The sequence below is a fragment of the Miniopterus schreibersii genome (assembly GCF_964146895.1).
Source record: "Miniopterus schreibersii genome assembly, chromosome: 8".
Taxonomy (NCBI): domain Eukaryota; kingdom Metazoa; phylum Chordata; class Mammalia; order Chiroptera; family Miniopteridae; genus Miniopterus; species Miniopterus schreibersii.
The window spans coordinates 2,027,111-2,053,559 of record NC_138109.1 but is presented as its reverse complement, the minus strand read 5'-3'; the positions used below and the strand labels follow the sequence as shown (position 1 = coordinate 2,053,559).

The following is a 26,449-nucleotide window of genomic DNA, read 5'->3' as shown; positions in this document are numbered from 1 at the left end:
CAGAGCCGCAGCTTCCAGAGCCCGGGGATGCCGCCAGCTTGGGCCTTTCATTCACGTCCGGCTGGGGCTGACCTGCGGAGAGGGGTGAGCGATGGAGCAGCCCGCGGGGGTCCCAGGAGATGACCAAGGTCAGCGGTGGATGTCTGTGTCCTCTCGACCTGTGCCCGGGCTTCAGGGAAAACCACAAAAGCAAAAGCAAAATAAAAACCACCCGACGTTCCCACCTTGTGAGCAACCTCCCCAGGACAGAGCTCGACGCTACGGTGGCAAAAACAATTCCTTTCCCTCCAGGGGCACCGCTTACTCTCCCAAATTGCAACAGGTGCAGAAGCAGGCTTCCCAAGCACATGACAAGGGGTGTCAGGGGGAGACTGAGCCTGGGGGAGAATAAATATGTCAGCACCCAGCCAGCAAGCGGGAGCGAGGCCGCCTGTCCGGCCAACCGATCTCTAACCTCCTCACCGGATTGGTTCGGACGCCCTCCGGATGGAAGCCAGGTCGCGAGCGGGCCATTTACAGAAGACCAGCCGTGCCCGTGGGATCGGGGCCCCTAGGAAGACGGGCTCTCTCACGGGGAAGAGACCCTCCGGCGGCCCGTCTCCTGCAGCGCCCCCTACTGGCCGCAGGACGGGAGCCGGGGGCTGCGATGGGTGGGCTGTGAGGGCGTCGCCCGCCTGGGATGCAGCAGCGGTGCTTTTAACAGGCCGAGCGGTCGGGATCTACATCGGGGCTCCAGCGCGGGCCCCGTTTCCACCGGGAAGCCACCCAGGGGGACCACAAAGCAAACATGCGGCCCGACGGGAACCAACAAGGACGCTGTGCTTGCTACGGCCCCCCCAGGGTTCAGCCACCCGTGGGCTCAAGAAAGAGCAGGCGGCCCCGTCCGTGGATGGCGGGGGGGAAACGCAGGCCCGCCCGGGCGCGGCTCTCCCGGCGGCAGCCCCGCCCCAGTCGTTCTCCTCTCCAGACACCCCGGGGCCCTCGCCAAGCCCCGCGCTCTGCGCTGACTCACACGCACACGTGGTAAGATATATGCCTTTAATTTCTGGAACTGGAAAATTTCTTTAATTCGATCTACGCTTGTATAACACAAAGATGGCCGGGGTTCTGCCACCCGCCCGGCCCGACCCGACGCTCAGGCCCACGGGGGGCGGCCGGCTACATAAATACGCACATGGCTCTTAGGTAGCATCTTCAAACAGTCAAGTAAAAAAAACGGTAATATTTATGTGTGTGTGTATATATATATATATATGTATGTATATAAAACCAGGGCGTTCTTCACCACGGCCCAAGGTGACCAGCCACACGCCTGGCGCCGCTCGCCAAGGATCCAGCAAACACAGGACGTGTCCTCGGAGGGCCTGTTTGCGTGGGACCGGCAGGCCCCGGGGACAGGTGGCGAGGAGAGCCCGGGTCACCGGGAGGGGCACGCTCACTCGCGGACCGCGCCCCAGCGTATGCATGTGCCTCCGCGTCTGCGCTTGTGTGTCTGGCTGTGTGCGTGCGCGAGCCTGTGTGCGCGCCCGCGAAGTAGAAAACACGAGTTTATTCCGTCTGTACTAAGCGTGTTAAATAAATCAGGTTCGGTAACCGATAACACTTTTTCTTTTCTTTTTTTTAAAAAGGAACATTGAAGATATTCAAAAATCGCTACAGTACAAAAAACGGTGTGTGTGTCCGTGTGGGTTTATCTAGTTATGTACATTATATATTAACCAGAAATAGCGACTCTACCGGAAGGGATTCCCACCCCTGTTTTCTGAGAGATTTCTACGCGCGGTTCGCTTGGCTCTGGCGGTTGGCCGAGTCTTTCGGGTCCGTACATGGCACATAATGGTATTATTGGCACAGGTCAGAATCGTGGTGCAAATCCCAGGCTCCGTCCGGGTGCTTCCCATCCCTGTCGCTCGGTCTGCCGTCCTCGCTGGCTCCGGTCCTCGTCCCCCTCGCTCGGTCTGCCGTCCTCGCTGGCTCCGGTCCTTGTCCCCCTCGCTCGGTCTGCCGTCCTCGCTGGCTCCGGTCCTTGTCCCCGTCGCTCGGTCTGCCGTCCTCGCTGGCCTTTCCGCTTCCTGTCCTCCAGAGAGCGCCGGGAGGAGGCAGGCCCCCATAGGCGAGCATCTTTATAAAAATATATTTGGCCTATAGCGTCCTGCTCCGAGTTCCCCACCGGCAAACAGAAGTGGTAGGTGGGGGGACCCTCCCCCTTAGATAGTTTAGTTTTAGGTTTTTATAAGTTTAATTGAATTTTTTTTTTTTTTTTTTTTTACAGGTTCACCAACAGAATCCTGTGTGGAAAGAAAACAAGAAGAGGTTAGATGGCGGTGGCCCAGGGGCCGCCGAGCCCTAAGCACTGAGCGGAGGCCCGGGATGACCCGCCCGCGCCTGCGGGTGGATGCTGGAGGAGGGAGCGGGCACCGAGGATGCACGGACGGAGGGCTCGGAGGACTGACAGCGGCCGCTGGGCGGTCGGGAGACTCTTACTAACCCACAGGCGCCTGTCTCTGCCCAGCGTCCCCGGGAAAGCGAGAGGGAGAGAAACAGACGGACAGACAGACAGAGCGCTCCAACCCTGAGCCTCGACTTGCCGTATTCGAGCAGCGCCGGCTTCCTTGCCTCCGCCCGGAGGCTCAGCGGGTTGGAGCACCGCCCTGCACACCCAAGGATGCAGGTTCGACTCCCGGTCAGTGCGCAGGCCGAGGCTGAGGGTTGATCCTTGGCCGGGGTACTTATGGGAGGCAACCGGTCAACGTCTCTCTCTCTCTCTATCTCTCTCTCTCAAATCAATAAAAACATATCCTTGAATGAGGATTTTTTTTTTTTTTACAAAAAAAGGCAGTGCTGGCTTCATGCAGAGGTCGGGGGGGTCCCTGCATCACCACCAGGCCGGGAGGAGGGGTCTGAAGCTCTGCACCCCCTTCCGGGCCTGCCCTACGTTCCAGCTCACGGGGAGGACGCGGTTTTTCTGCTCCGGAGGCTCGGCCCAGGAGCTTCTCAGCGGCGCACGAGCTCCGAGAGGGACTACAGAGGGTCGGACAGTCCAGACGAGTTGGAAAGACAGACCCGGTGAGCCCTCGACGCCCCTGCTGGAGAAGGGCACCTGGGAGGGCGTCCACGCAAGGTTCCTGGTCAGAAAAGGAAGCCACCTGCTGCCAAGTGACCCGAGGTGGGGACCTGGGATCAATTCTGACTTGGGAGAAACCGGGGTCCCCTGCTGCCCAGAAGGGGGTTCTCGGCTGGCCTGGCCCCACTGGCCACAAGCCACACCGTGAGTCGCGGGCTACAGGCCAAGTGTCTGCTTTTGCAAAACCAAGAGGACAGGGTCCCCCGGAGGGGACAGGGTCCCCCAGAGAGGGCTGCGTCCCCGCCAAGGCCTCCTGGGTGCTGGCTCCCGTTCCGTGGCCCTCAGCTCGGAGAGAATGCGCCGAGGTTCGAAGAGTGTTCCCTCGAGTGTCAGCAGATGGCTCTTCTCTTCGTGGGCTTTTCAGAGCCGAGCGGCGAGGCTCGGGCCCTTCCCTAGTCCTCGTTAGGAACGTCTTGGGCGCGCTTTTGAAAATAGCACCACCCGCAGATGGGCTTCTCGGGGGCGTCGCTGTGAGAGCCTCTGTCGCGTCTCAGGCTCCGTTTGGGATGAAGCAGCCATGGCCGATGGGGAGATCCGGGCACCAATGAGGTTTGCTCAAGTTTACTCGTTCCACGAAAAGTGACAGGGAATTGGCGCAAGAGCCAGTGGCCGGCGGCCCGCGCCCGAGGCTGCTTTCCCGGGAGCGGGCGGCCTCCGGCCCCGCTCCGTCTTGTCCAGAGCACTCTGCGGGCTGTGCCGGGGGGACGGGCCCTGAGGCTGGGGGGGACGGGCCCTGAGGCCGGGGGGACGGGCCCTGAGGCCGGGGGGACGGGCCCTGAGGCCGGGGGGGACGGGCCCTGAGGCCGGGGGGACGGGCCCTGAGGCCGGGGGGGACGGGCCCTGAGGCCGGGGGGACGGGCCCTGAGGCCGGGGGGACGGGCCCTGAGGCCAGGCTCCGCTGGGGTGCACCTCAGAGGCCGACTCTGGAAGCACAGTGGGCGCGGCCGGACCCGAGCACCCGTGTCCACCGCCCCGGGCGTCGCCGGCCACCCGCCTGCGGGAAGCGGACCTGGCCACGTCTGGACCCCGAACACGCGAGCAGACCAGACGGCGCGGTAACAAACGGCTGCATTGTCATTAAAAATGCATTTGGAGAGGCTTAGCCGCTACGCCGTAGATAAATATCTCCGCCGGCTCCTAAACCGTAATTAAATGTTTCAGTATTAATTGCTATTTACTTAAGGGGTGGTAAGTACCCCGGTAAATCTGAGCGGCCTTCCTGGTTGCCCTCCGCTCGACGCTCATGTCCAGGCATTAATCACGAGAATCGGGGACACTTAGAATCCGGATGCTTTCCTCCCAGCGAGTGATAAATGGCCCGTCCGACCCGCGGCGCGGAATCTTTAAGCATTTATCAGGGACGAACAAGGCGGCCTGGTCCGCGCACCCTCCTGGCCCTTGTCTGTGGGAACGGGAGGTGGCTGGAGGGAGCCGCAGCCTCGTGTCCCCAGGCGTGGTGGCCGAGTGCGGCCAGGTGCCTGGCAAGTCCTGAGGGCTCTTCTCAGCCCCCAACCGCCTACCTGCCTGCGATACAGAGACCCAGTCCAGGTCTTTGGACACAGAGGCGTCCCCTCCTGTAAACTGGGGTGGTCCCAAAACAGCTCCTCGAGGATGGTTGGAGAGTGGGGTCCGGACACCTTGACGCCTGGGGGCTAGGAGGCCTGGGGGTGATCTGCCCCACCTCTTACAACCTTACTGACCTTGGGCCAGTCCCTTACCCCCTCCGTGCCTCACTTTCCCTATCTGGAAATGGGGCCGCTGGGAAGACTGAGTTCCTAGATGTAAAGGGTGCTCCCACGAGCCCCCGTTTGAATATCCGCCTCAGAGGACTATCCCCCAGGTGGCGGTTACCTGATTCCAAAGGTGTGTCCACCTCCAGGCCTGTGGGCCCGCAGCCCTCGGACAAAGGGAGCAGAGGTCCGGCGTGCACAGGGCCAGCCTCTCCCAGGTCAATGTCTTATGCTCTTATTTTTTTTTATTATTATTAAAAATATGTCTTTATTGATTTCAGGGAGAGGAAGAGAGAGAGAGAGAAACGTCAATGATGAGAGAGTCATTGATGGCTGCCCCCTGCACGCCCCCCACTGGGGATCCAGCCCGAAACCCGGGCATGTGCCCTGACCGGGAATCCAACCGTGACCTCCTGGGTCCTAGGCCAGTGCTCAACGCTCAGCCACACCGGCCAGGCTTTTATGCTCTTACTGCATTTAGAAATCCCAACAGAGATGCTGGCCATGGCTGGGTGGCCTGCAGACGCTGCATGGGACAGGCAGGACCCCTCTGTCCGCGAGAAAGGTCCAGGTGGTTGGTCTGGCTGGAGCAACGGGAGGTCCCTGGGGCCCTAATGAGGTGTCCCCTTGAGGCAGACAAAGGCCTATGAGGGCAGGGCCGTGCCCAGTGCCTCTGGCCTTGGCCGTGGGGACAGAACACATCCTACCAGCTGCCACACAGTCTCAGCAAAGGCATCTGAGGGGGAGGCTCCCTTTCCTTTCTAATCTAATTACACTTCTTGGCCTGTTGGCTGAATATGGCGCTAAGCAGGTCATTTTGGCTCCGGGATAGGAAGGGAGGGCTGGAGATTTAATTTGGAGCAAACACGCTATTCATTAGGACCGGTCTCAGGAACTGACCGATCCATTCCGACGTCTCCAAGCAGCCGGCTCCTCCGGCCCAGGCTAACTCTGGGAGCCGCGTCCTCGGAGGGTCCCCTGAAGGCCCAAGAAAACAACTCCCCACCTCGGGCCCTGCACCCCACTCTGACAATGGCTTTGTCCTTGTGTCAGAAGGTGAGCAGAGAAAAAAAAAATAACCATTCTGGAAATTGGGTTCCCTGCTCACGGCAGGGATCAGAGGTCACCTTTAGAAGGAACATCTGGGGGGAAAATGACACTCTCTGGAGCAAAATGGGGGTCCTTAGAAAACCTGGCATCCAAAGAAAAGCAAATTTAAAACGACCCACACCGGGGGTTGCATCTGTTGACTGCGCTGGTGGAACGTGCAGCCGAGGGGGCCGATGCTCACCCCCGGCCTCCGCGTGTGCGCAGATCCAGCCCGAAGAAAGCAATTTAACATCCGCATTAAAGTTAATATCATTGAGCGCAGAGAAATGTTCCCCGCCAGCCGAGCGTGGAAAATTCATCCCACTTTCTACCCATCCCCGGCTCCAAATTAGCAGATGCCTCAACTCTCCCTTCCTTTCTCTATAATTTTCCTTCTTATCTCTTGTTTTTATATTTCAAAGTTGTGTTTTAATTCTGCTCTGCGCCTCCCTTCCCATGTCAGGACATGCGATGGCGCCGCGTCTGCCCACGAAGCTGCCTGACCGCTCCCGGCTCCGGGAGCGACCGTGGGGACCCGAGCTCGTCTCCAGGGCTGAAGTCCCCGCCCGGCAGGCAGTGCCCCCTGGGCCTTCCTTGGGGAGGGGCAGACGCGGGCAGAAAACAGCCCGGGTGCTGGGTCCGGGTGCCTGGGTGTCGCTCTCCCTCTCCCCCCATCACTGAGACACGGGGGCTTTTCTAACAAGCGCAGCAGGGACCCCACTTGCCCAGCCCTCCAGGTTGCTCAGAAAGGTAACCATCGCAGTTCCACCCACGGTGTCGCCACCGGGAAGGCTCCCAGTTTTCCCAGCGTGAGGACGGAGTGGGGAAGGCGGGGCAATGGGGGAAAAAAGAATCAGGCTCGCCCGGCCCGGGCAGCTCAGCGGTTGAGGGTCAACCCAGGAACCAAGAGGCCGCCTGTTCGGTTCCCGGCCGAGGCCCACGCTCAGGTTCCGGGCTCGGTCCCCAGCAGGGGGCGCACTGGAGGCAGCCCCTCGATGATTCTCTCTCATCAACGTTTATCTCGCTCTCTCCCTCTCCCTAAAAATCAATAAAAACATATTTTTAAAAACAGAATCGAGCCCAGCCGAGCGTGGCCCAGCGGTTGAGCGTCGACCTAGGATCCAGGCGATCAGGGTTCGATTCCCGGTCAGGGCACATGCCCGGGTTGCGGGCTGGATCAATGACTCTCCCATCATTGATGTTTCTGTCTCTCTCTCTCCCTCTCCTTTCCTCTCTCTGAAATCAATAAAGACATATTTAAAAATAATAATAATAATAAATTAAGTTTAAAAACAGAATCGAGTTCAAAAGGAGACGTACGTACCGTGAAACAGACACATGGGGTCCGCCCTGCCCCCAGGAGGTAAAAAAGACTTGGCCAGTCAGCAGGAGATCTCAAACCACTTCTCAGACACAAAGGCCACGGGGATGAGGTGCCGATCCGAAGAGGAGGGTCTGCGGTGGGCGGAAAGGAACCGGCTTCACGAGCTGGCCCAGGCCCACAGCCGCGGGTCAGGCCCGAAGCAGGGCGCTGTCCCCTCGGGCCACCAAGAAGCGCCTGCGAGGCGGGGCTCAGCTCCGACCCGCCGGCCCGGGCAGGAAGGGGCGGCCTCCTGTGGCTGGCTGACCGCCCGGGACAGCCCCGGAGAACCCAGCCTGAGGGACCCGTCCCGGGCGGGCTCTGCTGCAGCGGCCGGAGACCAGCTTTCCGGCACCGCGGGGCCATCTCCAAAATGTAGCCTTTCAGGCACAGGACAAGCACACAGCTCGGGGGGCTGCCTTTGGGGACAGGGCCTCAGTCTGCGTTATCACATCGTAGCGGGGACAGGGCCTGACTCCTAAAACGGCGCCCCCACGCTTCGTCGCCTTGAGACTAAGCTACCGCCTCCCGAGGCCAGTGAGCGCCAGGGAGGGTCACCGCAGGCGGCAAAGCGAGGACTCTCTCCATCCAGGGCTTCCTCCCCGGGCGTGAGCATGCCAGCCGTGCCCACCGGCCCCTGGACAGGGCTGCCACGGGGCACAGGGCAGAGCCAGGGACCAAGTGAAACAAGGACCGATCAGAGCCCCCGGCCCCCCAACCCCGAGGCTGAGGCGCTGGCCGGGACTCCTGGCCAAACCGACGCCCACATTCAGTGAAATGGTCAGAAAACCCTGACGATTCTTCGTGAACTCGGCCTTCTGCAAGGCCGGGGTGCGGTCCGTGAGCTCCCCAGTGTCCCCCAGTGAAAGAAAGTCGTGCCGGGAAGGACAGCCCCGAGGTTCCCTCTCCGGAAGGGGCAGCTGCTCTCACACTTCGGGGCCCAGCGGGGAGACGCGAGGTGTCCGAGGAGCAGCCGCAGGCTCAGGGAGGGTCCAGGCTGCGATAACTGCGGGCCCTGCAGCTAAGGCACCCCGTTTCCCAACTGGGTCTGGGAGGAACCCGTTCAGGGGAGTTCACCCCGAGCCCCCCAACTTGGTTCTGGGAGGAGCCTGTTCAGGGGAGTTCACCCCGAGTCCCCCCAACTTGGTTCTGGGAGGAGCCTGTTCAGAGCACCTTGGGCAGGGTCCCCAGCCGCCTGTCCTGCTCTGAGAGACGCCCCCCCCAATCCGCCTGCTGTCTTACTCATTTCCCCCTAAAATTAAGCCTTTGCAGAATATTTTTTTTAATTTATAAAATGAGGTAGGAGTGTATGCCCGCTTGAAAAAAATAGCATATTGATGTTTTAATCTAATTCGGGATAAACCTCCAGAAGCTGACTCAGGGTTTCTGATGCTCCCAGGCACGGATTCAGGGCTGTCTTCTTTAAAGCACGACTAGTGATTAATAATAATAAAATTAAAAAAAAAATTAAAAAAAAAAAAGCATTTAATGACCAGGAGTCTGGCTGTAATTTGAGAGTTTCGCTCAATTCGCTGCGGACATGTTATCGATGGGGCTCAGAGACAGTGGCCAGGAGGGGCCGATCGGGATGCGTGGCGTTCAGGGGGCGAGGGCTCCACCGCTGGCTTTGAACTCCGGGCGGTGAGGCCCCGTGGGCACAGCGCAGGAAGGCACTCGGCCCGCTGCCCAGTGAGTGCAGGTCTGGGTGGGGGTCAGGCTGCGGCTGTCCTCTCTCCGGGTGGTGGGCGCCTGTCTACCTTTGCCTTTGCTGGACCTCAGACACAGGGGAAGGCGCCTCCCGCCCGATCCAGGGGAAGGGGCCTCCCGCCCGATCCAGGGGAAGGGGCCTCCCGCCCGATCCAGGGGAAGGGGCCTCCCGCCCGATCCAGGGGAAGGGGCCTCCCGCCCGACCCAGGGGAAGGGGCCTCCCGCCCGATCCAGGAGAAGGGGCCTCCCGCCCGTCCCAGGTGAAGGGGCCTCCCGCCCGACCCAGGGGAAGGGGCCTCCCGCCCGACCCAGGTGAAGGGGCCTCCCGCCCGATCCAGGGGAAGGGGTCTCCCGCCCGACCCAGGGGAAGGGGCCTCCCGCCCGATCCAGGAGAAGGGGCCTCCCGCCCGATCCAGGAGAAGGGGCCTCCCGCCCGCCCGCAGCCCCCCGGGCTCTGTGCGGGGAGCTTACCGGTTCCCGTTGAACGTGGACTTGTACTCGCCCGCGGGGTGCAGCGTGTCGTCGGTGTACACGGGCACGGCGGGGCGGACGCACTCGTGCGAGCACTGCAGCGTCTCGTTGTAGGCCGTGAAGATGTCCAGGCTGCTGGGCACCCGCGCGGGGGTGAAGTCCGTCAGGTTCTGGCAGCTCTCCTCCTGCTGGTTGATCTTCCGCTGGTGGCTGTTCCTCCGCGTGGTCCCGCTCTGGGCACAGCTGGAAGGGACGGACGGACAGACGGGGGGCGCGGCTGGGACCACGGACGCAGCTCAGGCCGGAGCCCCGTCCCCTCCGTCTCCAGGCGGTTGTTACCCGTGAAACACTAAACGGTAACGCCCGGCCCCTTGGGGAAGGTCAGCCACAGTCAGGCAGTCGGCCCTTTTTTATATAAAATCGGAATTTTAAACGCGTCCCACACTGCAGGGAGGGCTGGGAGGGGAGCGTCGAGCTCCCTCATCCCAGAGCTGAGCCTGGTGTGCCCAAAGAATGTCAGCCTGACCTTGGAGCTGACCCCTTTCCCAGGGGCGCCTCGAGGGGGTGGAAACGGGTGGTCCCCAGGGGGAAACCTCTGCACAGTCCATGCGCCTGATCGTTCCTTCTGGATGGGACTACATCGTTCTCTTGGGGGACAGCTGGGAGTCGGGAGCCCCTCCCCTGCCATGCTCACAAGTTGGGAATGTGACTGGACCCCCCCCCCCCAAGGGCGCCTGCCTCATCTCCCATCCCTCTGGACACAGAAGCTTCCAGATGCCACCTGAGACGGACACAGGGATCTAACCCCGGGGCCGAGGGATCTGATGACGGGACAATCAGAGACCCGTCCCCTTTCCTAGATGTCCCTCCGGCAGGTTCATGAGCAGGAGGGGTTGAAGTCCCATGCCCGTGGAGGAGGACAGCGAGGTAGAAATCTGGGGAGCCCCCACTTTGGGGGACCTCATCAGGGCACCAGTTCCCCCTGTCCCCTCTTCCCCCCTCAATGCTCAGTGTTGATGATGAATGAGAGGATGCAAGGGGGTTCATGCGCCCACCTCCCTGTGAGTTAGGGTACCCCTTGCCTCGCTCTCCCAAGGAGGGGACTCCTCGCTGCCGGCCTGGAAGCCCCCCCAGCCCCAGCAAGGTCATGGAGCCCCCTCGTCCAGCCTGCTGAGGGTTTGCTGCAAACCCAAACGTGTGGGGAAACCAAGAGGAAGCTGGCGGCCTGTCACACAGGGGGTCACAAGTCCTCTGTCTCCTGGGGGAGGGGTTTTTCCTCCATCAGGGTGTCGGCGGGATTCGCGGACCAGGCGCCCACGTGGTCCCGCCCCACCCAGAAAGCGGCTGTAAGCTGAGTGCCTTCCTCATCGTGCGTCCCAGCAAACACCCAGGGTCCACGCTTGCTGGCCACGGGGGGTCCCGGGCCAGCTGCCCATCGGGTCCCATGCTTATTGGCCATGGGCATCCCGGGCCAGCTGCCCATCGGGTCCCATGCTTACTGGCCATGGGTGTCCCGGGCCAGCTGCCCATCGGGGCTGCGCCGAGACCTCGCTGGTCCGTGTGAGGCCCTTCCTGGCCCTGCGCCTCCCTGTCCGCCCTCGCTGACCCCGGAGACCCGCTTTCCACCGCCCTCCCCCATGTGGACGCCCGGCCGCCCCCGCCCGGCAGCCGTCTGATTTCCTCCAGCAGCTGCAGGCAGCAGGCGTTCGGGTGAATTACTCTGCGAGGGAGTCTGAGCTTTGATGCTAAAAGGAGCCACACTTGCTGGAGGAGAGGCTGCAGGCACATGGGGGGTCACCCTGCAGCTCCCTGCTTTTCCCAGGGGGTAGCAGGTGTGTACACACAGCGAGGCCAACCTCAAAATAGGCCAATTTCCAGGAGGAAATAGGCAGAGACAGGCCGCCTGGAGCAAAGCAGTAACCTGATTCGGAGGGCGCCGCGGCCCATCGGGGAAGGAAGGTGAGGGGAGGCTGGGCCGGCACGGGGCCTGGGACAGCTGGGACAGCTGGGACAGCCAGGGCCAGGGCCAGGGCCAGGGCCAGGGCCAGGGCCAGGGCCAGCGAGCGCCCCGCATAGCCCCCGTCCGCGCTGCTGCTGGGAAAGAGAGGAAAAGGGTTGCCCCCTGGGTGAGCAACATCCAAAGGCACCTGGGTCCGAGAAAAAGGAATCGGAGGAGGTAACGCCTGCTGCCTGAGCCAGGGGAGCGCCTCCGGGAGGGGCTGTGCTCTGGGGGGCCTGTGCGGGAGGCCGGAGAAACAGTCCCCTGGCCGTGGCCTGGGGCCAGGTGGGAAAAGTTGGATCTTTCTGCCCTGGCCGGTGTGGCTCAGTGGTTAGAGTGCTGGCCCAGTACCAAAGGGTCTTGGGTTTGATTCCCGGTCAAGGGCATGTACCTGGGTTGCAGGTTCGATCCCCGGCCGGGGCAGGAGACAACCAATCAATGTGCCTCTGACATTGATGTTTTTCTCTCTCTCCCCCTCCCTTTCTCCCTTCTCCCTTCCACTCTCTCTAAAAAATCAATGGGAAAAAATATCCTTGGGTGAGAATCCTTACCAGTTTTTTAAGACAAGAGTTGTAATCAGCGCAGCTATGACCATGATGAGGGAGACGGTGATGGTGACGATCTGATGGACAGCCAAACCTGGAGATGGAAGGGGGAGAGGGGAGATGTGAGACCCGGGTCAGGAGGTGAAGGGGTCCCGGAAGGAGGCACGTTAACCTGTCCTGTTAACCTGGCCACAAACGCCTGGTCCTGTCCCTGAGCAGCCTGCACACACCGGGCAAGGGGCCACGGTGGGGACCACACAGGCCGCAGCCCCTCCTTTGCCACACGGGTGCAAGCAGGTGCTGTGGGCACCAGGCCTGCCCTTACCTGGGTCCAGGGAGGGAAGCCCCAGCCCCAACTTCTCCCCTTCCCAGAGCTCCTTCAGTCCCCGGGCTGTGACCTGGCCTATGGGGGCAGCTGGGCCCTCCTTGCACCTACAGAGCCCCTCACCTGGCACAGGTGAGGCCTAGCTGGAGCTCCCCCCAGGACCTGTCACCCTCCTCTGTCTCCTGCCACCCTGGATCAGACCTGCTCCTTGATTCTGAGCACCAGGGCAGCTGCTTGCACGTGAGGACAGGACCAGGCCTGACCCAGGAGGGGGAAGGTGGGGAGACAGCCTGCAGGCTCGGGGATAGTTGGATCATTGGGAAAGGGCTGTGTTTGCCTGAATTTTCTCCAACAAGCTCACTGCCCAGGGAATGAAAGATCCAGGCCCTGCAGAAGCTCTGTGGTCTGACCCTGCCCTGTGTGTGCAGGGTGGTGGGGGATGAGCAGCAGACAGGGACAGAAGGGCTGGCCCCTCCAGAACCAGGGCAGCCAGAGCCCGGGCCAAGACCTGCCTGCTAACCCCACGTGCAGACGGCCGAGGATGGGAATTCTCCCCCGCACTCCCCCTCTGCCCCAACCCCAGCCCCGCACCATCTCCAGCTTCCACCTGCCACCCCCCAGCCCAGCTCCACTCTTCCTGATGACACATCTGTGACATCCTTCCTGGGACATGGACACAGGGACACCCCTAGCAGCCCCCACTGGTCAGTCAGGGCCACCTGGAAGGTCCAGGGCTCTGGCTGCACATTCTGCTGACAGCGGGAACCTTACCTGGGAGCCAGGTAATAAAGGCCATGGGGGCCCTGCAGGTGGGGCAGGCTCCCCACCGAAGCGCCAATTCCCATGTTCTTCCACCTGAGACGCTGGAGCATCTGTCTCTCCACGCCTGGTGCCCAGTCCTGAGGTCCCTTAGCAGAGGCCCACCTACCACACCCAGGGAACCCGGCAGGTCGCGTGGGAGGATGACTCTCTGGCGTGGAAGGTTTCAGAGTGGAAGAATTCTCTGGCAGCCTCCCAGGGACACAGTCTCGCAAACAGATGTCACCTCTCTACTGGATATGGCACTCGGGGGGTGGGGGTGGGGGGAATTGCCAATAAATGATTCAAAGTTGGCATGACCAGAAAATAAGCTTTCTCCTCCTGTCGGCCCCTCTCCCGTCTGTCGGGAGATTCCTGGCCCGAGCACACAGCATAAGCACCGCCAGGAAAACCGGCGGAAAGACGTGAATGTCACAGGCCTCCCACATTCACTCTTTTATCCATTGAACCAGGTGTTGAGCACCTACTGCAGTCCAGGCAGTGCCAGCTTTGACCAGCCCAGCCGTGGTACCCACCCTCAGGAACAGTCGCTCTGGTGCCCATTGTTTATAGTGGCAGCTCTCACCGCTGGTTCTGGCCAATGGCTTCTCATACACCAGTGCCCAATTTGTCGCATCTGTGAGACAGCTGGGCTTCTGTAGGACTGCCAAGTCTGCCTGCCAGTTGGGTTAAGCTTCATGCCATATAGACCACCCTCAACCTCAGCAACAGTGGAGTGCCCACCACCTCAGTAATCCCTATCCATTCACCAGCTTCCTTTGACTCATCTGAGACGTTGTTGGCAGAGGGGACTGATAAAGATGCCCAGTTTAATGGGCACCAAGGACGGCTGCTCGGGCTCCACTCACCCTCCATTTGCACACACTCCGGCCCAGTCAAGAGACCACCATGCTGTCTTGAAAACTACGAGCTCATCCTGTGTCTATCCTCCTGCGATGAGAAGTAAGCTGGTGATGCTGGTGATTCTGGTGATGCTGGTGATGGTGGCGAAGGTGGTGGTGATGGTGATGGTGGTGATGATGGCGATGATGGTGATGATGCTGATGATGCTGATGGTGATGATGGAGACAGTGATGATGATGGTGGTGATGATGGTGATGATGGTGATGATGCTGATGATGCTGATGGTGATGATGGAGACAGTGATGATGATGGTGATGATGATGATGGTGATGATGGTGATGATGGTGATGGTGATGATGGAGATAGTGATGATGGTGATGGTGATGATAGAGATAGTGATGATGGTGATGATGGTGATTGATGATGGTGATGATGGAGATAGTGATGATGGTGATGATGGTGATTGATGATGGTGATGATGGTGATGGTGGTGGTGATGATGGTGATGATGGTGATGATGGTGATGGTGATGATGGAGATAGTGATGATGGTGATGATGGTGATGGCGATGATGGTGATGATGGAGATAGTGATGATGGTGATGGTGATGATGGTGATGATGGTGATGGTGGTGGTGATGATGGTGATGATGGTGATGATGGTGATGATGGTGATGATGGTGATGGTGATGATGGTGATGGTGATGATGGTGATGATGGTGATGATGATGGTGATGACAATGGTGATGATAAAGTTGGTGATGATGATGATGACGACAATGATCACAGGCATGCTCACCAAGTGACAGCAAGCATTAGGTGATTCTGTGTATTATCCCATTTATTCTTGGCAGAGACTCTCAAAGGTAGATGCTATCATCATAAATGGAAGTGACAACTGTCTGGGTAAATTTGTGTAAATTCCTTGGATCTCATAGGGTCTTCTGGCTCCAAAGTCCATCCTAAGTAGTACTATATGATTCTGAGCTCAGACTTTGTTCATCTCGGTTTTGGCTTTGACCTGGCAGCCTCACTTATTTCTGTGGAGGAACTGGCAACCCTCCTACATTCCCTGGGGACAGACAACCTTCTAAATCATGAAGGCAAGTGCTTTAGCCTCACCACATCCTCCACGGACAGACCCCTTGGAAGTGCTCCAGCCATTTCTTGGCAGGTCACACCTCAGTTCCCATGGCAAGAACGGAGTCTTTGTTTCTTGGGCTAAACCTTCCCTCTTCTAGATCATCAGAATTCGATGCCGATGAAGGTGGGTGACATAAAAGAGCAGGCTGAGCAGGAGTGAGCTGACAGGAGCTGTGGTGGCTGGTTCAAGGGCGAGGCCAGCCAGCTGGAGGCACTGAGGATCCCCTTACAAGAGCAGAGCACCTTGTCATCCACTCCCCAATGTCCCCAGGACCAGAGGAGGCCCAGGCCACTGCCAGATTTTGGTCCCTCATCTTGTTACGCCTTATCTCCTGCTGGTTTGAGTATCTGTATTGGTCAAAGTCCTCGGGAGGGAAGAGTCCCACGTGCAGCTGCATCTCAGCTGTCCCATCCCCTGCCGTTCCCCTGTGGGTGAGGATGGGACAGCGCCCTTCTCCTCTCCCGGTGGATGGAAGAGGCTGAGGTCCAGGGGAAAATTGTTGGCTCAAGGGAAATCCCGCCCCCAACTCAAGACTCTAAGAACAAAAGTCCATCCCTCTGCCTGACGTCCTTCACTGTCCATCATCACAGGTTGGCTGTCTCTTGAGATTTTCACTGGCCACTGTCAAAGTGATTTCAAAGATGGCCACAGCCTCTATCTCAGCAAGCTGGGCCTTAACCGGCGGTGGGCAGCTTGCCCACCTGGGCTTGTTCCCATGAAGCTGGCTTGAGGACAGATCTCTTTGTGTGACAGTTTTCCATGGTAACTCGATTAGACAGGATTCTTGATTTTTGGAAACCAAAACTCAGAGGTAATTTAACCAGCGCAATCCATCCAATGGCCCTCAGAAATATTCCAGCCACGTGCCTCTCAGCCTTCCTCCGTTAAGGTTGAAAAACTGCATCTTTTAAAAGACAAGCATGTTCAGAGCACTAGGTCACTGTCCAGAGGGACTGCACCCTACTGGTCTACAGATATGGTTTTCCCTCCCCAACCAACGGGCACCGCTCTTAGGAGGACAGCTTCCCAGCTTCTCTCCTTCCTTGCTCATCTCTCTGCACCTTAAATTGTGTTCCCTCAGGTCAGGTCTCTGGTGGTCATTAAATAATGCAGCAGGGACATCTGTCCCATGAACCCTACTGACCCCTGGCAGGGAGATCCTTGAGTGGTCTATGCCGCCTGCCAGGAGGCCTGTTAGAGTTGATGATGATGTCACCTTCAGAGCATGTAAACGCTATGCCCCCAAGAAAGGAAAGATACGACCTCTCCGGTTCCAAGGTCAATGTTGAATCCATCTTCAGATCGTTTGCAATTCCGACCTGGTCCCCAGCACGACATGTGCCGTGTGGGCCTCCTGCTCCCCTCTCCTGACAGGTGCTATTGTTGCTGCTAATTTAGGGGTCCTCTCTGCGCCTGGTAATTGCCACTGTGTCCTAATGTGCTGGAATCAGCTGCCACCCAGGTAATAAAATATTAGGCCTGGGATAATGGATGGGGACAGATGGATTACCCAGCCCTGCATCAATCAACAGGGCTTTTATGGTTATATTTGTGGAGGTTTGTAATAAGATTGGGCCCAAAGATTGGGGGGGATATTGGCAATCCATCTCGGGGTCTGCACGAGTGTCTTATGAAATGAAGGGGGACCCAACACGGGCCACTGTCCACTACAGAAGAAAACCCACCCAGAGCCTTCTTGTCTGGCACTGGGGGGTGGGCCTTCTGGCTGGGGCACTTGAGGAAGGCAGGGACAATGGCCCTGGATGGCCGAGGCGAAGGATGACATTTCTGTGTGTCCAGTAGCTCATGTTCCGATGCAGGAACTCCAGGTACCTGAGTTACGGGAACAGGACCCAGTGGGCAATGGGTCAAGGATGTCTTCATGGGTCTGACAGTTGGGAAGTGACACTAGGTGTCCAAAGTGCCAATTCCACTGCAAAGACACCATTCCCTTTCCACAGGCACTGTGAGCTATGACTCCACAGCACGTCCTGGGCAGACAGTCCCTGGGACACGGTGCTGCAGGAGGCCGGCCCCGCTGTCCGGAGGCCGAGGCTCTCCGAGGCTGAGGCCCCCTCGGAGGCGCCTGACCCCCTCCCAGGGTAGGGCGTGCACCCTCGAAAGCCAGGGTGTTCACACAAAAACAAGGCCACCAGCTTTCGTGGCGGGGACCCAAAGGAGTGCGCCATTTTCCGAGTGACCCAGCAGAGCCGTCCACGGGGGTGAGTGACGGAGGAGCTTCGAGCCAGAACTGTGAGGACAGAGTCTCCTGTCATCAGACGTCCCTCCAGCTTAAGGCAGAGACAAAAGGGCCATCACCAGGGAAACAGCCCAGTGGACGCCACCCAGGATGCGGCTTCATCAACCCCACGGTAAAAGCCAGTCCTCAAGGAATCATCCCAAAGGGACCTCGGAGTCAGGGCGCAGCAGTGGCCTCAGCTGGGGACATCTGGCTGTGTCTGGAGATGTCCTTGGCTGTCACACAGGTGGGGGTGCTTCACAAGCACCAGGTGGGCAGAGGGCCAGGATGCTGGCAGACGCCGCGCAGCGCACAGGGCGGCCCCATAGGAAATACGGCCCCGATCAGCAACAGTGCCGAGGCTGTTTGCTGAGGAGAAATGCAGGGACGACCCTGAGAAACGGGGTCCGCGTTTCGAACCCACGTCACGCCACGGAAACTGACGTGGGGATTCTGCCAGTGGGCACCATGTGGTTAGCGGGTCCTGGTCACAATTGTGTGGCCGCAAAGGGCAAACCGTGGTCCTTTCCCCATCCCGCCCCCTCTTCTCCGTCCAGTCCCTTCCGACGAACAGCAGAGGCAGGGCTGAGAAGGGGGCGGCCTGGCCCCCGCGGGTGCAGCCACGTAAGGAGGCAGCGCTCGTGTTACTGGCACTGGGCGCAGCTCACAGGTCCCGCTGAACTAGGTCCCGCCCGGCTCACTGCCACCCCGAGGCGGTGCAGACACGCTCGCATGTCCACGGGGAGATTAAGGGGTTTCTCAAGGTTGAGCAGTATAGTTGGGAGTCCCAGGACCCCCTCAGGCTCAACACCTCCCTTTAGGGGCCACGAGATTGAATGAGGCTGCTACACTCCGGCGACACAGCAGAGGCCGAGTCCAGGAGACGCCAGGCAGGGACCTGCAGCCGCAGTCACCTGGGGGAGGGGGTGTGTCTCAGCACTGTTTCCCAGAGATGACAGTGACAATGCGGAGTATTGCTTCCCTGGTCTGGGGTCCAGTCCTGGGTCTGGCTCTGTGGGTCGTGTGGTCACAGGTGACCCACATGTGGCTGGTGTAGACTCCAGCCCCTCAGAGGTGAAGCTGACACCGTAGGCCATGCCCCTGGTTTAACAAAGACACTAACCAAGCAGGACATCCCCAGGGCGAAGAGCAACCTCCCAGGAGCTGGGGTCCAGTGCATGTCCTTGAGCGAGGGTAAGCCTTTACTGCACATACAGCGAAGACCCAGCAAACACGGGCCTCCAGCCCGAGCACGCGTGCTCTGGAACCCGTCAGCTGGTCCCTGCACAGCCTGGTGGAGGACATTGTCCCCGGGGAGGGCCAGTGCCATGGTCCAGAGAGCACCGGGGTCATCACACACACTGCGCTGCTGGGGCCTCCAAAAGGGACTTGATGGCGGACACTTGTTCCCTGACATGAGGCACAACTAAAACTGTCCCATCCTTGGTTGGCCACATCGAGGAGAAAGTTCCTCAAACAAGGGGAACTTTTCTCGGAGATTTCAGAGCTCAGGGCCACAGACGGGAGACAGAGGGAGCCCTGACGAAAGGATCACACGGCAGCCACGTCCAGACCCCAGCTTGTCACTGTCTTCACGGCCAAAGCCAGGCTTGTCCCGCTGCTCAGCCCCAGGACGGTCACTGCCCTTCGAGGCCTGGGGCCTGGGGTAGGGAGGGTGGCACAGGAGGGAGTTTGGGAAGCGCCCTCCATGGCAGCACCTGTTCCCAGAAGAAAGGCCGCACTGAGGGAAACGGGGAACTCCTGGGACAGAGCACGGATCTTTCAAAGCCCAAGCATCTTAGGCGTGTCACTGACCCACCTCTCCATGTGGTTTGCTGACTCCTCCCAGGACTCGGGCACACACATGCACACATGCACCCCCCACACGTGTGCACACAGCCCAATGCACGTGCACATACACACATGCATGCACACGCACATGTGCGTACATGCCCCACATAGGTACACGTGTGCACCTGCGTACATGCATATGTACACGCGCACACGCGTGCACACGCACATGCACATACGTGCCGCACACACTGACTTTACTGCTCATCTCACTGAAGGCACACAGGGAGCCAACACTGGGCTGCTCTCATTCAGGATGGAAACAACCCATTTCCTTCACTCAGATCCCAGCAGCACCGGGACATTTCAGCAAAGGGGGCCGGCTGGAGGGAGCGTGCCGGGGCGGCTGCGGGCTCGGCACTAGCAGGAGCCAGGGGCCCTGGGGGGATGCCCACCCCCGGCACCCATCAGCCACTGCAGGGAACAGGGGCTTCTGCTGCGGAAGCAGCACCGGCCGGGGCCTGGCAGCCGGGGCTCTGGGCCCAGGTGCCAGCTGGGGAGCCTGTGACTGAATTACTCACCACCAAGATGGGGACCATATTTAGCCCAGAAGATGGTGAGTGGATCAAACCTCTAAGCAACCGCTAAGGCCCCCCCACAAAGCCTGGCTGCCCCCCTCTCCACGTGGCCTGGGCACTCCCATCCTGCAGACCACGATCCTGGTGCTGCCTCGGGCTCCTGATCAAAGCCGGCGCACAGTAGGGGCACGGAGGGCTGTGGCCCTCACCCTGGTTATCATTACAGGGGCGTCTGGGCAGAGGCTCAGGCCCCTTCCTGGGACAGGACGGCTGGGGCTGGGCCTGTGGGCTCTACGCAAGGCCTAGAGCAGGGAGGGAGGATCCTGCCTCCTCTTCTGGGTGCACCGAGCAAAGCTTGGAAACAGAGCCCCGAGGCCCAGCTGGCTGTCCCCTCTGCCTCCCAAATGCACTAAGAGTGTCAGCACAGCCACCAGGAGGACATGGCTGTCCCCACATGCCACTGAAACCACTAGGCAGCCGGGGGATGGCAGTGTAGGGCTGGAGGTCCGGGGAGAGGGGGTGCAAGACCTCCGGGCACCAGCTTCCCATAGGGAGTCTTAGCACCTTTTAAGGGCTTCCTGGTGGGGAGTGTCATTAAATCTAACAGCCGCTGTCTTTATGCTGCTAACTGCCATCCTATTAAAAACAACAAACAACAAATAGGCGCATGTAAAAGGCCCTAATACCCCTGGCCCAAGCCAGGGGCCACCCCCTGCGGCTCCGAGGCAGAGCCACCTACGGGCCCCCTGGGAGGGAGGGGCCTCGCCCAGGTAAGACTGGGCCTCTCTCTGCATCTTGCCCCTGGGGCTGCAGCAAGGTCAGGACAAGAAAGGCCCCAGGCAGTGGTGGCCTTGGGCGCTATTCCTGTGAGACCTGCGAGAGCAGGGGGGAGAGTCTGAGGGATGGGGGTCCTGGTGGGAGAAGCATGGGGACAGGACAACAGCTGCCCTCTGCTCCGCTGCGGGGTCCCTGACACATCCGCACCCATGTCCGCAAGACGGCCTTTCAAAGCACAAGCCGGAGGCCTCTTCAGAGAGAACATGAGGAAACCGAGGGAAACGTGCACGTTCGGCCTGGGGATCAAGCGCCAGGAACCCCCTGGGACTCTGGAGAACAGGAAGGCTTTGTTCCCCCGACCCCAAAGTGACAACAGCTCTCTGGAGTCGGGGAGGCATCCGTGGGCCGCAGAGGCAGAACCCGGGGCTGAAACCGCAGGAGGATGGGCCTCCTTCCAGAGACGTGGAAACCCAGCCTCCTGTCTGCACGACCCCCACCGGCTGGGGCGGAACAGCCCAGAGCGGAGTCTGAGGACACCTGCGGGAAAGGGCCAGGCAGGTCAAGGTTGAGGCTTCGCGCCCCACCGTCTCCATGGCGACCACTGGCCCCCGCTGCTGCAGCTCAGAGGCGGCCACCGATGCAACAGACGGGTGTGACTGTGCCAGGACCACTCTGCCCGTGGACGCCGACATCCCGTTTCAGATGGCCTGCACGTGCTATGAAATACTATCATTTTTTATTTTTTTCAAACATTTAAACGTGTAAAAAAGCCCTTGTTGACTCACGGAACGTACAAACCAAGAAATGGACGGGACTCGGCCCACAGCTTTTCCCGCACGATGTCCAGCGTCGGACACAAAATCACCAGGCACACCAGGGGGCAGGACCAAATGTACAAAAACCAAGAGAAAAAACACAGGCAAAAGGAACGGCCTTGTGGGACATCCAGGGAGGGGGCGCTGGTCATCAGGCAAGAACTTTAAAATAATGGTGATTAACATTAGTAAAGAAAACCAGTTACAAGGTAAAGAATTTCAAGAGAGAATCGGGACCACTATGTAAACACAACCATCTTATATGTAAATCATGCATATGAATAATTTATACACTTATATATAAATAATACATATGAGTATTTTGGGAAGAAAACAAACGATTTCTGCTAATTCCTGTGTGATTTGCCTCGGGCAGGTCTTGCTTCCTTTTTGGGTCCTGGTTGCCCCTTCCTTGCACCCCTCCCCCATCTGTGGAAGGCCAGGCTGTCTGTCCTCAGAGCCTGCACTGAGCAGGCCGATGCGGACGCACGGACATGCCGGGGGCCCCCAGGGCCCTCCACGTCTGGGCTCAGCGTCTCTGCCTCACCCTCTGCGGAGGCCATGGGCGGTGATGTCATCTCGGTCTGCAGATGAGAAGACCGAGGACCCAGGGACAAGGTGACTCCTCCAAGGCGACTTGGCAACAGGAAGCCGAGAACAACCCGAAGGCGGAGCCGACTGCGCACCCACAGGGGGGCCTGCAGGGGGCGCCCCCTGAAAGCCTCCCTCAGTCCATGGGACCCGGAAAGGGTCCCATTCGCTTTTGAAGCCCCCCAAGGACACTTGCCAATCAAGCAGGAGATACAAACTTCACGGGACTGAAATACTGAAAGGCTTTAAGGCTGAACTGCAGGCCTGGGGGGGAGGGGGGGCACCTGAATGTGACAGGACCATAGAAACAGTTGCTGGTTGAATCATGTCCCCCCGCCACCCCAAAAGACAGGATGAAGCCCTCACCCCTACTCTGGACTGGAAGCCAAACGCAAGATGCCTCACACCTTTCATCTCCCAACCTCCTGGGGTGCTGAGGGGGCTCTAAGACCGGCATAGCTCATTCCCCGGCACAGCCTCCCCCAAGGAGAGCCCTGGGGGCCGGGGGGGGGGGAAACAGAAGGAGGCGGAAAGCCCCAGAGCACCCCCTCGGACCCTTCTCAAGGCCGTGCTGAGCTTCATTATTTTCTAATCCAAGCACCCAGACCCGCCCTGCTGTCGAAGGCTTGAGGGGCGGTGGCGATGCTCCCGGAGGCGTGGAGAGAAGCCAAAGGCTCGACACGGAAAAAGCCAACAGAGGAGCCGGGACACCTGCCCACCGCTCGGGAGAAGGGCCCGGAATCGGCATCCGCAGCCGCCCGCCGGCCGGGCAGGAGGCAGCAAGCAATTAATTTAGGAAATTGTCCTCCCGGACTCTCCGACAAACCCCAGGCCTTGGAGGACGTCTCCGCGCCCATTTGTTACTGTTACACATTGTTACTTAGTGTGATTGCAGGTGATGATTCTGATTATTTCTGATTATTTTGATTATTTCAATTCTCGCCGTGGAGGGAAGCGCAGCTGCGAGCTCCACTGGGGCCGCGGCCTCCTTCCCTTCCTTCCTGGGCCTTCATCTAAGGGGCTCTTTCCTCGGAGCAGTGACCTTGGCCCCGGGGCGGGGTGGGGGTGCAGGACGGGTCTGGATCCTGGGGCCCCTCAAGAGCTGCAGAGCTCAGTGTTCAGGCCCCAGTCACTGCCTCTGTCCTGGCGTCTGCATGACCCATGTGGTTCTGCTTCCCCAGCTCTCCTGTCCCAGTTCTTGGCGGTGCCATCACCCTGGAGCAAATCTTCCTACCTGGCCTGAAACTGGAATTTGTTGCCGTGTGAGCAGCCTGTGTGTGCCTGTGTGTGCGCCTACGTGTGAATGTGTGTGCCTGTGTGTGCATGTGTGTGCGTGTGCGTGTTGAAGACATACAGCTGGGTGGGTTGGTGTGCATGCATAACTGTGCACATGTGTGTGCATGGGGGTGCATGTGCCTGTGTGTGCTGCATGTATATGGCTGGGTTTTGGGGGAACACACAGGTGTGTGCATCTGTTTTGTGTGTGCATGGGGGTGTATGTGCCTGTGTGTGCTGCATGTATATGGCTGGGTTTGGGGGGAACACACAGGTGTGTGCATCTGTTTTGTGTGTGCATGGGGGCGCATGTGCCTGGGTGCGGCGTGCGTGGATGAGTGTGCACGCATGAGCCTGCGTCTGCGTGCAGACCACCCTCTCTCTGGCCCAGCTCGCCCAGGCCCCCTCTTTCTCTTCGGGCCTCCCCTGCGGCTCTCAGCGCCACGCTCGCCAATAGAGCTCAATAATTGCTCTGCTGATTGATTCATTGACCTTGGACAAATCACTTACACTCTCTGCCTCCTCATCTGCCAGAGGAAAAGTACGCAAGAGCCCTTTACAAATCACGAGGCATTGAGCAAATGTGAGGATTAAGCCTACGGCCGGGAACGGGAGACGCCGGGCCGGCACCTGGGAGCCAAGGCTCCTCTGCCTCAGGACCCGCAGCTAGTGCCACAGCCATGCGGGGAGGTCCGGTGGCTTTGCTGCCCCCGACACAATGACTCAGGCCCTCAAAGGGACAATTAGGTCCACATGCCCAGATGTCCTGGAGGTCACAGTGACATTGACCAGAGGCCTGCATGCCTCTGTGTGTCCTTTCTCCACTCTCCTCTCCTCCCATAAACCCAATTAACCACCCTAGTCTGTCCATACAAATCCCAGGGCTCCCCCAAATAAAAACACCCCATCATGTCACCCCCATCCATCCTGAACTTCATCTCTGCGGCCCTGGGAGCTCTGGCTCTACTGCGATCACCCATCTTCCACAGGGCACGCCATCTTCCACAATTAAGTCATCAAGGCCAAATCAGCATGAGCCTCAGCGGAGTTGGGAGGCTGACGATTCCCCAGCCAATTCTGAGCTGGTAAGTCAGGAATTGTTCTTGGCAAGACGTCCCATAGATGGGGTTGAGCCAGCCTGACCTTCACTTTGCAAATCCGCCCTGGCAGCACAGAGCACTTAAGGGTTCAGGTCAAATGTAAAAGACAAACCCTTTGGGGGGTGCGGACGGGAGGAAATTAGAAAACCATTCCGTCCCATCTGGTTGTAAGCTCCTAGCAGAGCCTCAGCATTTGTTTGATGGCCTATTGTTGAATAAATGATTGAATGAGTGAGTGAGTGGGTGAGTGAGTGAATGAGTGAGTGAGTGAATGAGTGAATGAGTGAGTGAGTGAATGAATGAGTGAGTGAATGAGTGAGTGAGTGAATGAGTGAATGAGTGAATGAGTGAGTGAGTGAATGAGTGAGTGAATGAGTGAATGAATGAGTGAGTGAGTGAGTGAATGAGTGAGTGAGTGAATGAATGAGTGAGTGAGTGAGTGAGTGAGTGGGTGAGTGAATGAGTGAATGAATGAGTGAGTGAGTGAGTGAGTGAATGAGTGAATGAATGAGTGAGTGAGTGAGTGAGTGAGTGAGTGAATGAGTGAGTGAGTGAGTGAGTGAGTGAGTGAGTGAATGAGTGAGTGAATGAGTGAGTGAGTGAATGAATGAGTGAGTGAGTGAGTGAGTGGGTGAGTGAATGAGTGAATGAGTGAATGAATGAGTGAGTGAGTGAATGAGTGAGTGAGTGAATGAGTGAATGAATGAGTGAGTGAGTGAGTGAATGAGTGAGTGAGTGAATGAGTGAGTGAGTGAGTGAATGAGTGAGTGAGTGAGTGAGTGAGTGAATGAGTGAGTGAATGAGTGAATGAGTGAGTGAATGAGTGAGTGAGTGAGTGAGTGAGTGAATGAGTGAGTGAATGAGTGAGTGAATGAGTGAGTAGGTGAGTGGGTGAGTGGGTGAGTGAGTGAATGAGTGAGTGAGTGAGTGAATGAGTGAATGAATGAGTGAGTGAGTGAGTGAATGAGTGAATGAATGAGTGAGTGAGTGAGTGAATGAGTGAGTGAGTGAATGAATGAGTGAGTGAATGAGTGAGTGAATGAGTGAATGAGTGAGTGAATGAGTGAGTGAGTGAGTGAATGAGTGAGTGAGTGAGTGAGTGAGTGAATGAGTGAGTGAATGAGTGAGTGAATGAGTGAGTAGGTGAGTGGGTGAGTGGGTGAGTGGGTGAGTGAGTGGGTGAGTGAGTGGGTGAGCGGGTGAGTGAATGAATGGACACCGGGCGAATGGGTGCGGGAAGAGCAGGCACAGATGTGAAAGGTGCGGGGCACAGGCCCAGCTTCAGGATCCCTAAGTCACACCCGGAGGCAGCTCTGGGACCAGCACGGGGCTTCGGCACAGGGCACCCGAGGGCGTCACCCAGAGCCCGCTGCCACCTGGATCCACCCTCTCCGGCCCCCGGAACTGGAACGGGGTCTGGGGGTCGGTCACTGCCACGCGGGTTTTCCCCACCAGACAGCTGCCGAAAGAAACCTGAAGCCCACTGGCGGCGGCTGAGCACAGGGCTGGGGGAGTAAAGCATCGTCTCTGAGCTGCCGTCCTGACGGGAAGGCGGGTGCTGCTCCTGTTCCGACACGCTGACGAGTCGCAAAGGCAGGAACGCCTTCTCCGCGTGTGCGCGTGTGTGTGTCTATGTATGAGTGTGTTTTGTATGTGTATGTATGCATGTGTGTGTATGCATATGTGTGAATGTGTATGTACGTGTGTGTACATGTGTGTACATGTGTGTGTACGCGTGTGTGTACGCGTGTGTACGTGTGTGTGTATACATGTGTGTGTGCAGGGAGAGGCTTAGGGAGAAACTGAAACAGGTGATAAGCTTTTAGATTCAGCTCTTTAATTTATTTTACTTTGTACGTTGAAACGACCTCGAACTTGGAGGGACAGGACAAAGTCACCCACGTTCCCCGTCCCCGGAGCCCCCGCCCCGGTTTCGCCCACGGTCCCAGCATTTTCCAGCTTCGGGCCATGTGTCCGTCGGCTTTCGTTTCGGCTCGTCGCCAACCCCGGCCTCCGGGTCAATCTCCCGGGCTCTCCCAGGCTCGGTGGCCTTGGCAGTGCTGAGATGACAGCGTCAGCAGTCCTGTGGCATGTCCCTCACCGGGGCAAGGAAGTCACGGACCGGCGC

At 58.7% G+C, this 26,449-nt stretch overlaps 1 protein-coding gene across 2 annotated transcripts in view; it reads right to left on the bottom strand.

Annotated features, from left to right (window-relative positions):
- Window positions 1-1,025: 1,025 nt before the first annotated feature.
- The window catches only part of AJAP1 (adherens junctions associated protein 1), a 75,469-nt gene continuing 50,045 nt past the window's right edge, over window positions 1,026-26,449 (bottom strand). The window contains exons 3-6 of one of the 2 annotated variants that reach the window (XM_081145625.1): window positions 12,032-12,119; window positions 9,482-9,724; window positions 7,268-7,398; window positions 1,026-2,288 (exon numbers count right to left, since the gene is read on the bottom strand). In XM_081145625.1, coding sequence (XP_081001751.1) covers window positions 7,326-7,398; window positions 9,482-9,724; window positions 12,032-12,119 — 404 coding nt within the window. In that variant the 3' untranslated portion in view covers window positions 1,026-2,288; window positions 7,268-7,325. Of the gene's footprint in view, window positions 2,289-4,212; window positions 4,262-7,267; window positions 7,399-9,481; window positions 9,725-12,031; window positions 12,120-26,449 lie in introns of those variants that run through there. The other variant, XM_081145626.1, reaches the window with a different exon arrangement.